The sequence below is a fragment of the Episyrphus balteatus genome, chromosome 1 (genome assembly GCF_945859705.1).
Source record: "Episyrphus balteatus chromosome 1, idEpiBalt1.1, whole genome shotgun sequence".
NCBI classification, from domain to species: domain Eukaryota; kingdom Metazoa; phylum Arthropoda; class Insecta; order Diptera; family Syrphidae; genus Episyrphus; species Episyrphus balteatus.
The window spans coordinates 48,052,320-48,066,822 of record NC_079134.1 but is presented as its reverse complement, the minus strand read 5'-3'; the positions used below and the strand labels follow the sequence as shown (position 1 = coordinate 48,066,822).

The following is a 14,503-nucleotide window of genomic DNA, read 5'->3' as shown; positions in this document are numbered from 1 at the left end:
AAAAAAAAAGTTTTATTTCATCAAAAAGGTTACTGAAAGTAATTAAAAAAAATAAACATACTGAGTGAATTTAAAAAAAAATTATTTTTAAATACAAAATTAATTTAAATGAGTTAAAACTTTTTCTGAGCTTTATCTATTTTTTTCTTAACCATAATAGCCCAGAAAAAGTTTTTAATTCATTTAAATTAATTTTTTATTTAAAAATTATTTTTTTTTTTTAATTCACTCAGTTTGTTTATTTTTTTAAATTACTTTCAGTATTTTTATGAAATAAAACACATTTTATTCCAGATTCTTTATGTCTCTGAGCCAAAAATATAGCATTTCTATACCAAACTGACTGCAGAAGCAGATACAGAAATTTTTCCTTAACTCCACTTAGCAGGATTTGGTTTTGTTTCACTGAAAAAGTGAAATAATGCCGAATCGGAGTTATTTCACTATGTCATAAATCATAATAAATAAGACCGAACGTCAAAATTCGGAGTTAGTTCACTTTCATAAAGTAAAATAAGGCCGAATTTTGAAATTCGGCGTTATTTCACGGGACCCAATACCGTCTATATTCAGCCATTTGGTCTGTTTTGTACTAGGTACCGTTGTCGAATTTTTCTGTCATCATCATTTCGTATGGATACTATTCACTCACTGGTAAAACCCTTCTATTTCAAAATCAAATACTTACTGATTCTAGATTGGATTCAATTATAATGTAATTGTGAACTTCTCCATTCTTGTAAATTAATTCTAGGCATACAGGGATGATTGAGACTTGTAAGTCACTAACTTCTGCCTCTTCGTGAGCTCCGCGTTCCAAAAAAAGTATTTATTTGTTTCCAATTACGCTTCCACCAAATTTTGTCCTTGAATATTTTTAAAACAAAGACTATGGTTTTATTAACTTTCAGCCTTGTACTTTACCAGGATATTTTTTTTTTATTTTTCAACCTTGGTGACAACACTTTGTCCTAAATTATACTTCTGCAGTTTTATTTTCCCCCAATAGATTTGCAAAACAAAACTATTGTGTCCTCAATTTAATCCCCATGACGATATAGTTCCTCCATTAAGTTGCATAGTTTGAACCACCCACTCTCTCCGTCACTATGCTCTTAATTGTGCCAATTGGGATTTCTCTTGACTGTAGAAATAGGGCGTTATGCGTTTTATTTGTCCTTGCACTCAATAAAGTTAAATATATGAGTGTCCTTGGCTCTTAGACTATTTTGTTTTTATTTATTTTTTAAATTAAATACCATCCATCACTACGGACGGGAAGCCTTGATGGTTAGCAAAACTTAATTTAATTAATTAACAATTCAGATTTTATAGATTTTTCTACAACATCTCTTCATGAGTGTATGTAACGCATGTGTTTTTCGAATCTGAGAGGAAATTTGTATCCCAAAAAAAAAAAAATAATGTTTAAAAATGTGTTTGTGTGTGTGAGTTTTTAAGGGACTCATGTGTGAATACTGATCATACAATTTATGACTGCCACAAGCTCCATTAAAAATTCTAAACACATCAATGAATGGATAGAATTTCTCAATTTAAACTTTTTTTTTTGTATATTTTGTATATCCTGACACGTGTGGGTGGATATATGGTATCTATGGTATCAATGTGTGTGTGTTCCTAAATCCCTACAGCAGCTGGTTGGTTATAAACTTTGCCTTTACCATCCCATATATAGATTATATACCGTAGGGAGAATATCATAATAATAATTGGGTGCTATTGTTTAAGTTTTTGCTCCTATACCTACGAGTTCCGAGTTGCTCCTATAACTCGTGTATATAAAGAAGAAAACCAATAGATCGATGGCATAATGAGTTGGAAATTTTGTTATGAGTGAGTTGGTTTAGGTAATGTATCAAATGAAGCGTTATTATCTACTCTGTTTTCAGAGAGAGAATTTTCGCTAAAGTACCTAGTGTAATTGAAGTGTTAGCATTATAGCGTTTGGTTTGTTGGTGTTCATTTTGCATGTGTTCTGATTTTTGGAAGAAATGAAGTTAATTTTGGAGGGTTTTAAAGATTGTAAAAAAAGGTTAATCGAGTAAACTGTAAACTTTTAATTAACTTTACATAAATCAAGGGGAAATAAGTGAATTGGAAAGATTTATTCAATTTCAATGAATTCAAAACAGGAAGAAGGAAAAAGAGAAGAGTATCATTTTGTTTGTTTTCGATTGATTTTCATATGAAAACTAAGCTTACCTGCCCATTTTGATGTCGTAATTGGGATACAGACTTGCATCATTGATTTCTACCAGTAGAACATCTCCTGATTGAATTTCGGCATCACCTTCCCAGGATACAAGCATTGGATTGCAATCGTTGAAGCCCTTACAACTTTCTGGAGTCTGCAGTAAAAGATTGAAAGAAAAGGTTATTATAGATATGAATTTATTGGAGCTATGTTAAACAAGTTATTTTAACTAAACTTAAAAGTAAAATATCCCTCAATGACATAAATCTTTCATTTAGATGATTTTTTTCCAAAGTGAATTAAAAGTTACACAAAATGGTAGCTATCTGAAAATCAAAGTCAAATTTATTTATCGACTGAAAGAGTTCATTTTAAGGGCGGTTTAGAAATATAACTTGATGATGTTATAAACTTGAATAAAATTCCAATAAATTCTTCAAATATAAATAATTTGATTTTCACTGGAATAGCAAACTTATTGAGTTGATACTTAATATAATTTTGGTTGGTATATTCTGAGAATTAACAGCATAAAACTGAATATTAATATTCTGAAAATTGGCTTTATTGTTTTTTTTTTTTAAATAGGAGTACATTTTCCTCCCACATATTCTACGCATTTGGCAAATTTTTAAAGGTTCATGTTGAATATTGTTGTTTAAAAGGCTTTCTAAAAAAATAATTTTTCTTTTGAATTGTTCATTTGTATCAAATTGCATCTACGTCAGTTTTTTTTCTAAACAATCAGGCACGTATCCATTTTTTCGAAAACTTTTCATTAATTATATTATTTGAAATTGTTAGTAATTAGAAGGATAACTATGAGGTTGATAAATAAAGAAAAACTCAATTAAAAAAATGAATTACAAATTATTCCCTTAAAAAAAATTAAACTAGAGTTTTATCGCTAGTTCATGTGTAGGAAAACGTTTAAATTTAAAAGTGATGTCTGGCGTATACGTAATATTTTTTCTCAACAAAAAAAAGTTAGTTGTTTCAAATATATGTGTGCTACTTATAGATTGGGGAGTGTTTGTTAGTAGTAGAGTAGAGGGAAGTACCCGTACATCAACAAAATATGGAATTTAGTCAGAATTTCTATTCAAAACGAAAATGGCTTTAGTCACTTCATGTGACTCAGGCAATGCACTGCCAAATTCCAAGGGAGTAAAACATCAAAATTTACATTGCTCTCCATATCATAGGGAGGTGAGATTTGAATCAAGAGTTGATCTTTCAATGAAATAAATAAATGTAATAAAATAAAATACAGTGATAAAAATGACACTAAATACACACACTGGTGTGTGCAAATTCTATACAAATGATTTCCAATAAACAACAACATAAATTAAAATAATTGTCAAATATAAAAGTTTGGGGAGCTCCATTTCCAAATACAGTCGACTCCCTTTAAGACGAACTTTCACGGGACACAAAAATTTGTTTGAGTTAGAGGGAGAGTTCGACTAAGAGGGAGCTGACTATATTCATATGTAAATCTTGTTAAAGTTCTAGAGTGGAAGTGAACTCCATACTTATTGACACTACAGTCAAAATTTGATTGTGCTATTTGTAAAAGCATTGCAAAGCTCGAAGCTGAAGTAGAAGTTTATTCAACTTGTACAAGTTGCCTTTTTTCACAAAACGAATATTGTTTTTTATAACATCCATTTCAAAATCTTACTGAAAATACACAACGAAAAATTCCATCAAAATATGAGCTTTTTCAATTAATATTTGGATTTTCCCTCCGCGTGTGAAAATTACCATACAAAATACACGTTAGTTTGAGTTCTTACTTTTGACATTTTTTGTATAATCTCAGCTGCATTTTATCCCATTTCTTTATGATTTCTAAACGGATGTTTATGGATTATAATTTTTATCTAAAACATAATGTTTTAGAATAAAAGCTTTTTTGACCTTCAAATTGGGGTAACTGCCCAGGTCAAGAATAGAAAGTGGTTTTAGAATAACAAAAAGCCTTGAACTCACTGATGACAAACCTTTCATACAAAAAAAGAACAACTCATTTCGGATCTACACGTAGAATGTTAGGTTCCTGATTAGATCACGTGTAACTGAACAATTAGTGCAGGCCCCTTAACTACTACAAGGCCTCTCCAGCTTGTGGACTGCAGTTTGTTTGCAATTCTTGCCCTTATTATGTTTTTTGTCAAAACTGCTGGGTGACCGGCTAAAACGGACTTGAAATTCGGATTCAGCGGGTCGAAATAGGTATATATCGGTAGGTAGAATTAGTCCAAAAAGCACACCCAGAGAAAAAACGCATAATAATTTTTAATCCGTTCTATATTGAATCAATGGTGAAAAATATATTCATTAATTTTCTAAAAATCGTCCTATGCTTATGTTACAGTTTGTCACATCAATTTTTATAAGTGAGATAGCACAGTGGTAAAGCACAAGCTTGTCAACCCAGGTCTAGCAGGTTCGATCCCCAGCGGATGCCAGTTTTACTTTTTTTTTATTTTTTTTAATGTGTGAACAACTAAAATTTAAAGTGTGCTACTTTGATTCAATCATTTTCCACTTTAGGCTAAAAATGTAGTGATTTTTCATTGATTCAAAGTGGTTTCGATTGATTTTATACGTTGTTTTTTGGCTCAGTGCATGCCGGTGTATCAAAGTGTCAATTTTAATTTATTCCGACTAGCTTTTTTCTTTGGGGCTACGTTAAGTCGTTGGTTTATGCCAACAAGCCGTTGTTGAAAATTGGGTCCAACGAATAGATCCAAAAAATGAGCGAAATTGGAATCCATTTATAAATATATTATATATATCGACTTAAAGTCGATAATAAATTTTTTGAAATATTTTAAATGGTTTGCGTTTTATTTAAAAATAAGTTGTCAAGTCCTTGTTATAACACTTAAAGTTTTGTTTCTTTTAAAACATTTCATATGGAATACTTGTGTCTGCTCTAATTCAGCTGCCGAAATTGACAAATCCATACCCACTTTGAGTAAAGAATATTTTTTTTCGAAGTCATTGAATGTAAAATTGTCATTTTTTAATTTTAACTCTGGGGGGACTGTCCTTTTAATTAAAATAAAGATCATATTTAGAAAATTAATTAATTATTTCCAATTTATCATTATTTCCCACTAAGCCATTTCAAAACTTTTTTTATGGCCAGCAAAAATAAATCATAAAATAAAATGGTGAGAAAAATCTAAATCTTATAATTAAAACAGCTTTCATTTTATTTTTTTAGGTTGAGTGTCTTGGTAGCCTATAACCTAATGTTTTGAATGAAAAACTGTACTGGACAGATAAATATTTTTTTTTTTGTAAATGAATAAATTTCCTTTTATAAGCTTAAAACAAAATTATAAGCTCCTTACAAACTTCGACCTAGATAAAAAAAATAATGATAAAGAAGTGTTTTATTTTTTCGAGCAGCATCATTAATTCATTTAAGTTATGAAAACTCATGGAAACTCACTTCATTTTTAGTACACAGAGTGAGAGTACAAAATACAATCAACCAACGAACCATGTATTGAGCATATAGTAGTGAGTACAACGAGTACACTGAGTACCTACTTACATATTAAATGGCTTTGTGCGTGCCTCACCTCATTCTCTGTTTCTTTTTGAATATTTTCTTTACTTTTTTTTTTTTTATTTTTTCTTCAAAGCATCATACAAAAGCATGGTACAAAGTTTCTACATAAAATACTTCTTGTTATAAAATATTATAAGCTGAATGCATGTGTAGAGTTTGAATCCTGAAACGTGCTAGAGTGGCATTAGCAAAAAAAAAAAGAAAATGATTTCAATTTATGAACCAACACAATGGTAAGAATATTTAATGGAAGTGATTCTCTGTGAACTCTCCATCATGATGAACTAGCTACACACGTTAAAAGATATTCTTTGCTTTGAGAAGAGACAAATTATTCCTGCCAGAGAATATATCAATCATTAAATTTGCAAAAAGGAATTTGTGTTATTTTCATTTTGTCAATTAAAAGATCCTTATTCTTAGGCAATGACAATTCTCTTCTTAGAATTCACATGAATTTCGTTTATCGTATTTTTTTGAGGATATTTTTGTGTATGTGTGTGTACTTTGTTTGTCGGCTTAAGAGGATTGAGTTTGTGTGGATTTAAAATAGAAGAAAAGCAAAGATGTTAGACTTAAAAAGGTTTCAAGTTTATTGTCAGGGTAAAATTTTAATTAGATTGGCCATTATTTGCATTGAGGGTGAATACTACAGAGCGAAAGCTTTTTTGGATGTATGTGTGTATATTTAAATAACAGAATTCATCATGCGTAAGATAAATAATGTAGGTTCCTATGTACATATGTACATTTGAAGATAAATGTAATACAAGACGAAGGCATCTTTGAAAGAACACAAAAATGGTTAGAGATTTTAAATCAGATTATAACTGAAATAGTTTTAAATTATTCCAAAACTTGCTAAAACCATATTCATGTTTTATTTGTGACTTTTTAAACTTTCAAAATCATGCCCATGTTCACGTGATGAGGAGGTACCTCATTTTGAGACTTCTTTTTTGTATGCAACAGACACAAATAGTAGCATTCACGAATAAAGCATCCATTGCTCGTGGTTCAGGTAAGACCCCAGAAGTTATTGGTAGCTGCATACTAGAGAGGAATTAAAGAAAATTTGTCCACTTTTCCTTGGATACAAACGATAAAAGAAGAACTTCCTAGACTCAATCAACGGTGTGTTATCTTCAGTTCATCAGGATTAGATAGGGCTGTCAGATAAAATTTTATTAATGTCGGGACAAGAGGTCTTTAAAGTCGGGAAAAAACAAATAAAAAGAATCACGTGTGTGATTGCAAAATTTTCCTTGACTTATTTCCTACATTTTTGTGGATTTCACGCAAAAATATGAATTGTTAAAAATTTCATTTTTTTGAAAACTAAACTTAGTCCCAATTTATTCACACTCCATTAATTCAAAGTCACCATATTAAATGGGAAGTTTTAGAATTCGTATGCGATCTGACAAATTTTAAATTTTTAATGGCTTCTTTAAACTTAATGGATAGTGACTACATTGGGCCTTCAATTGATGTATCTTTTAATAAATGTAGGTAACAATCCCAAATTTCCATTAAATTTAACGTCGCCTTTTAAGAAATGAAGTTTTAAAATTTTTATGCCATTTTTTTTTATTTGAGAGTTAATAAATTGAAGCTAAAAGTCAAACAAATATTGGACCAATAATTTTACTTTATACGTGTTTATAATAAAATAAAATGCACGACTGGGGTCGCACGTACTTGCTCTTATGCTTTAAGTTACTCTAATGTTAAAGCTTTTTATTCAAGAAAATTAAGGAAATTTAAAATTTGATATTTTCAAGAAATTAAAAAAAATAAAATCTGTTTTTTATAATTAATTAAATATAGTTTTAAATGATCTTTCACAAAAAACCAAGTATGCCAGTTTACTTCTTGTATAAAAGTGAATTTTTAGAAAAAAATTTTCGAAAATCGTTAGAGCCGTTTTTTTTTTAATAATTTTTTATATATAAAAATTTTCTGACATTTTTCAAAAAAAAAGTTGGCATGCCATTTTGAAGTAATAATTTATTTACGCATAAAAACGAAATTTCAAAATTTTTCATAAACACGTTTTCAAAAAATTGATTTTTCAAAAAAAAAAATTTGAAATATTTTTTAAAAATCCAAAAATGAGTTTTTTGAAAATTTTCTAAATTTTTAACATTACCTTTACCTAAAAGATTTTGTATAAACATTTTCGTTGAAATCGGGGTATTCTTGAACGAGATATTCATAAATAAAAAAAAACCTTATATGACAGGTACCGTTCCTAGTAAGGACATTATATAAGGACATATTCATTTATATAGCACTCACTTTTATTTTTTTCCCCAAAGTTTTTGAACGAAATGGGAATGTCGGGACAAAATCGGGACAGTTTGTAAATCGGGACAGATATCGGGACTGGGTCCAAATGTCGGGACTGTCCCGCCGAAATCGGGACGTCTGGCAGCCCTAGGATTAGAGCTGATTGCCGTTGCGATTGCCCTTCAATATCGCTATGCTCACTGCTCAGTTCCACGCATTACAAAGATCCAACCTAATCTAATTTGCTGTGTTCTTTTTATTTTTCTTGTACACTGACGAGCATGACGCTCTCAAGTCAACAGGAAGACCAGTCAAAATGTTCAATGTTCTTTAAAATTTCACTTCACTGCACTTTTTCAGAAAATGCTCTCGGCTCTTTAATATTTCACTGCTTTTTGTGGGCATTTTATTCTTCATTATATAAAATAATTTGATTGACGATGAAAAAAGCATAGATGTAGAGAAAGGTTTAATTTGATGATTACGAAACAGAGAAGACCAATTTGAAATACCATTGTTTCAGGGCAGGCATTCAAGGAGTTATTTCTTATTAAAAGTATCGAAAATGGTCACTTACATTTTATTTATTTTGTATTCCATATTTTCAAACATATTGCAAATCAGAAAAAAAATTAAGGAGTAACTTGCAGGGTTAACAGTTATTTAAAGACTGATTAAATAGCAGGTATTAATAGCTGCTCTTTTAATGTTCTGCTCTCTGCTAATTAAAAATCACTCTTAGTGACTTTGTCCATTTCTGGCAGGAGGCAAATGAAAAACAAAGTCTAGGTGGTAGAGGTTGGATTTGAACTCAGAACCTCTAATGGCGTCAGAGTCCATCACACTAACCATTGCTCCACGGGATATTACAAAAACTCTAGTTGTCATATTTTAACAGTCTACGGTGATTTGAATAGAATGTTGGAAAAAGAAGGATTAGAAGCACAGTCATAAAGCATAACCTCCACAACATCACTTGCGAAATGAGGAACATGGGCAAGCCAATTATCCGGATCCATCAATTGACCATATTGCTATCCACGATAGATATTCTTTCAGTAAAATGGACGTCCGAACGCAGAAACGAATACCCCACTACCTTTCATGAGCTTTTTTGATCGCGGGAAAGAGGTTCGCAAACCTTAGCAGAATGCAAAATGAATCTGGCAATCATGCAAAACCCAAACTGAGGACTACAAAGGACAACAAGGGTATTCTTAGTGCAGTTAGAAGCGATATTGAGGATTTGAAAATATTCACTCCTGCACTCTATACATGACTAGCTCAATTCCAACCCGGGGCTGATTCCACCATTGGAATCGTCACCAGAAGCGCTAAGATTTGTCGAATACTCTTCCTAAGTCTAGAAAGCCAATTGAGTAGCAGAGCCCTTTACCAAGCGTCTTAAGTGTCACAGAATAAGACTTTTACTATCTTAGTGTTACTACATGATGTTGAGGTATGGACAGCTATAAACAGTTCAGTTCGACTTCACACCATAGTCGACAGCGACGACGACGAACGGTAGCGTAAAGGAAAACCATTTTTAAAATAAGATATTGTACACAATTTATGGATTACTATTCAACAAAAGAGAAAAAAAATCTCTGATGATTTAACTAAATAGCTTACGAATCTTTATAGTTTCTCAGCATTTATATTATATTAAGTATTTGAAGCTTCATCTTTTACCCATGATTAGCAAGAAAATCGAATGCGTCTAAAATTGGATTAAAGGTGGACTTTAAAAACTAACCGTTTTTTTATCCTTTTTAACAGTATTTCTTAAACACATAGCCATTTTTGAGAAAATTTAACTTTTCTAAAATAAGTATACGGCAGGGACCGTTGTTTTTTGGCCCTAAAAATCATTTCCAAAACTTATTTGTAAATCAGTTAAAATTTCTAAGTACAAAGTTTGAAGTTTTTTTTTTTTTTTTTTTTTTTTTGACGGGAGGAAATCTTCAAAAGACACTTGGCAGTATTCGACACCAAGTAGTGTGGGACTCTTAACCACTAAAACCACCTCTTTATCAGGACCAATCTTGAGAGATCGACATCAGATTTTTCTTTCTTAACTTTGTAAAATCACTTTGGGGGAAGTTTAAACTTTTAATACTTTCCCATGTTTTTTTAGACCATAAGCTCATGAGGCTTGGTTCTTCTTAATCTCCGAACATGGTTTCTTGTATTCAAGACGGACACCATTTCAGAATTGGTATGACTTTGCAGTCTCTGATTATGCGATACAGCGTATTTTTTAACAACTTCTGTAACCGTTTCTATTTGTAGGTCACGATGTAGATCGCTATTTCTTATGTACCAAGGTGCATTAACTATTCCACGAAGGACTTTTAGAATTTTTGGATGATTTCGGTATTTGTTTTCTTTGTACAGCCCCATAATTGGATACCATAGGTCCAAACAGGCTTTAGTACTTGATTATACAGCATTATTTTGTTTTTGGGTTGATAAATCAGAGTTGTTACCAAGTAACCAGTACATTTTTCTATATTTCAAGTTTAGTTCTTCTCTTTTCTTTTTGATGTGATCTTTCCACTTTAGCTTTGCATCCAAAGTCATTCCAAGGTATTTGGCCGTATTGGCGTAAGGTACAGCTTGATTATTAATGAATATTGGAATATTGTTTATCTTTTTATTTGTAAAGTTTATATGTGAAGATTTTGTTTCATTGAGTTTGATACGCCATTTTTCGGTCCAATCTCTGACTGTGTCGACGGCATATTGCAGCTTTACTGCTCCCCTAGAGACACATTTGTCGGGTACCAAAATTGCGGTATCATCTGCAAAAGTAGCCATTATGGTGTGATTCCCAACTGGGATATCCCTTGTGTATAGTAAATACAGGGTAGGACCTAGGACACTTCCTTGTGGTACACCGGCTTCTATTTTCTTCAATTCCGAATATTCTTGATCGTACCTTACTCTAAACAATCGGTCTGAGATGTACGATTTTAATATTTCATAGTACTGTCTGGGAAGATCCCTTTGCAGTTTGTACTCAAGTCCCTCATGCCAAACCTTGTCAAAGGCTTGAGCAACATCTAAGAAAATAGCTGAACAGACTTGTTTTTCTTCTAATGCTTTTTCTATTACATCCGTTATTCTATGAACTTGGTCTATCGTGGAATGTTTATTTCTAAAGCCAAACTGATCATTTGGGATTAACCTTCTTTCTTCTATAATTTTGCTAAGTCTCTTCAGAAGCAGTTTTTCAAAAACTTTTGCCATAATTGGTATAAGCGATATTGGTCTGTAAGACGTCACTTCTGTAGGTGGCTTACCTTGCTTGGGTATGACAATCACTTCAGCAATTTTCCAATGGTGTGGGACATACCGTTGCTTAAGGCATGCATTTATTATATATTGGAGTTTTATGAAGGCTTTCAAAGGCATTTCTTTCATAACCTGAGCAGTAATTAGATCGTAACCTGGTGATTTTTTATTTGATAGTTGATGTAAACACATACTTTTTATTTCTTTTAATCTTACAATTGGTATTTCACTTTCATCTATCTTATCAACTAACTGCAAGCTATTTTCAGCCGCGTTTGTTGGGTATGGCTTAAAAACATTCGCAAGATGCTCCGCGAAAAGGTTAGCTTTTTCTTTTGGGTTACCGATCCATTTCCCATCTTGAGATTTCAAGGGAGAGTTTAGTAACTGCGGTCTTTTCAGGCGCTTGGCTGCTTTCCATAGCGAAAAATCGGTTGAAGCATCAGTCGTTAAATTCTTTAGGAATGTACTGAGTGAATCATTTTTGAATTTATAAATTTGTTTTTTAAGATTGTTGCTTATACGGTTAAACGTTGTTTTATCATCTGGAAATCTAGTATTTTGCCATTTTCTTCGAGCTCTTCTTTTCTCTATTATCAACTCTCTTATCTCTAAAGGATATTTTATTTCATTTTGCCTTCTATTAGAAAATGTTGGAGTACTTTCTTCAGCGGCCTGTTGCACATCAGCAATAAATTGTTCCACTTCATGGTCAATTTGCTCGATTGTATCCATGGGAGATCTTAAATTTATAAAACTTAAAAGCCTTTCTCTAAAATCACTCCAGTTTGTTTTCTTATTTACAAGCTTTGGATTACTTTTTTCTATTACTTCCGATTCACTTAGTGTTAGAATCACTGGAGTATGATCTGATGACAAGTCATAATTACCTTCGACACTAATGTGATTTCGTTTGATTCCTTTAGCTACGAAAAAGTCAATAAGATCTGGTATTTTGTTAGTATCGGAAGGCCAGTAAGTAGGCGACCTGGAGGAATAGAATTCGCAATTGTATTTACGGCCTGCTTGGAAAAGTCTTTTGCCTTTAGTTGATATAAGTCTTGAACCCCAATGGGTGTGTTTCGCATTGAAGTCTCCACCAACAAGAAAGTTATGCCCAAGAAGATTTAATAGATCTGTATAGTCATCTTCTGTCGGGGAGCGCCTTGGTGGGCAGTATATAGCTGCTATCTTAAACTCTTTCTTTTTCATACCAATACTAATAGTTGTTACTTGCATATTTTCATTAGTAAGCTTGGTTTCTTCATAATGTTTTAAGCTTTCTTTTATAAGAATCGCCGATCCACCTCTTGCCTTGTCAGCTGGATGTGGAGCGTGGTAACATGAATAGTGTTCTATTACATTATCTAGACTTTGCCCATTGGAGAAGTGAGTTTCGGACACCAGGCAAATATCTATATGTTCTAGATCTAAAAAGATTTTTAATTCGGATAAGTGTTGTAAAAGACCGTTTGCATTCCATGTAGCGATTTTAAGTGTTCTGTCCATCATTGTTTTTTAAGAGCGACTTTTTCGCTTAACTGTTTGATATTCAAATCCTGTTTATCAATTCTTTGAAGAATGAGGTGTAGCATTTCTTTTATGGAAGTCTCTTCATTCTTCCGCACATTTTTTAGAATCTGAGAATAGGCTTTATTTTCATCGCTTTTACTTTGAACAGCTTTTTTAGGCGGTTCATACTTAGTATTGTTTTCAGCAGTTAAATCGGTATTTACTGTGTTTCTGGGTTTGTCTCTAGCAGATGTATTTTTGCTTTTGAACTCTTGGAATTTTTTGGCAACTGGGCAGCCTCTATAGCTTGCCGGGTGATTACCCTGGCAGTTCACACATTTTGCTTTCTGATCTTTGCTCATCGGACAATTTTTAGTTGCATGTTTTCCTTCGCACTTTACACAAGCAAACTCGCGGTTGCAATATTTTTGGGTATGACCAAAAGCTTGGCAACGTTTGCACTGCGGAACAACTTTAGATTTTCGGAGTGGTTCAATTTTAACAGCTATGCCCAAGATAGATCTAACTTTATAAATCTCCTCGACACTTTGTTTACTGTCAAAAGTTAGCATGAATAAAGGTAGTAACCTCTTACTTGTTGTCGATTCTCCAGAGGAGTTTTTAATTGTCTCATTCTTAAATAGATTGACTGCATCAAGAGCTTGGAAGCCTTTTTGTACTAGTACTAGTTTAAAGTGAATCGACTAATATGTCTGACTTATGCCGACTTTTCACGTGTCCTTTTTATGTAACCACACAATAAGTCACACGGCTAAATTCAAAAAGGATTCTTCTTTGGAGATTTGTCACTTTAGTCACCTGAGGCTTACGTTCACACGAGTCAACTAACACCGAAAAGCTTCACCGCAATGCAAAAATCGACTCGCTTACAGTCGGCATTAAGCTCCTTTTATAAACAGACAGGCTGAAAGATAAATTGCTGAACTCTAAAGTAGCTTTTTTTAAGCAGAATAGAGATATAGTGCCCCTCACATTAATAGCACACCTTTTTTGTTTTAATTTATATATATATAATTCCAGTCTCTTAAAGATTAAAGTGAACCGAACAAAGCACATATTTTAAGTCTTTTGGACTCTGGTACACTGAAGTATTCTTTTTACTGAATTAAACTCACCAATCAAAATCTGTGACTTATAATTATCTTATCAAATGCCAAAATGCTATATGCAATGACAGCAATAATCCTACGCTAAATTTCTACAAAATTTAAATCTACCATCCATCTACCCATCCTTTTGAAATAAAATTAAACCTCAGGTTACGCTGAATTCTTTTTATTGAAATAAACAGTTTTTCCTAAATGACAGATGTTCATCCTTTATGCCAGAAGTACACAGCGATTATAGACTTATTCCAGCCAAAAAGAGAAGAAAAAAAAAAATATAATCTTAAACATATTTTCAAGATTAGGGATGGGAAAACGACGCCGACAATGCCGAAAACGCCTTACTAAAGTGGTGAATTTTTTACGTGAATAGAACAAATATCATAAATAACAAAAAGAATATACGAATTTATCCCGCAAGCTTAGCAAAAGTCTTTATTTAGAATTGAGTCCCTAACAAAA

The 14,503-nt window shown here is 32.2% G+C and overlaps 1 protein-coding gene across 2 annotated transcripts in view; it reads right to left on the bottom strand.

Moving 5' to 3' along the window:
• Positions 1-14,503, bottom strand: part of LOC129906757 (mucin-2) — a 175,379-nt gene that overhangs the window by 103,963 nt on the left and 56,913 nt on the right. For both annotated transcript variants that reach the window (XM_055982657.1, XM_055982656.1), the window contains exon 3: positions 2,227-2,372. In XM_055982657.1, coding sequence (XP_055838632.1) covers positions 2,227-2,372 — 146 coding nt within the window. The remainder of the gene's footprint in view (positions 1-2,226; positions 2,373-14,503) is intronic.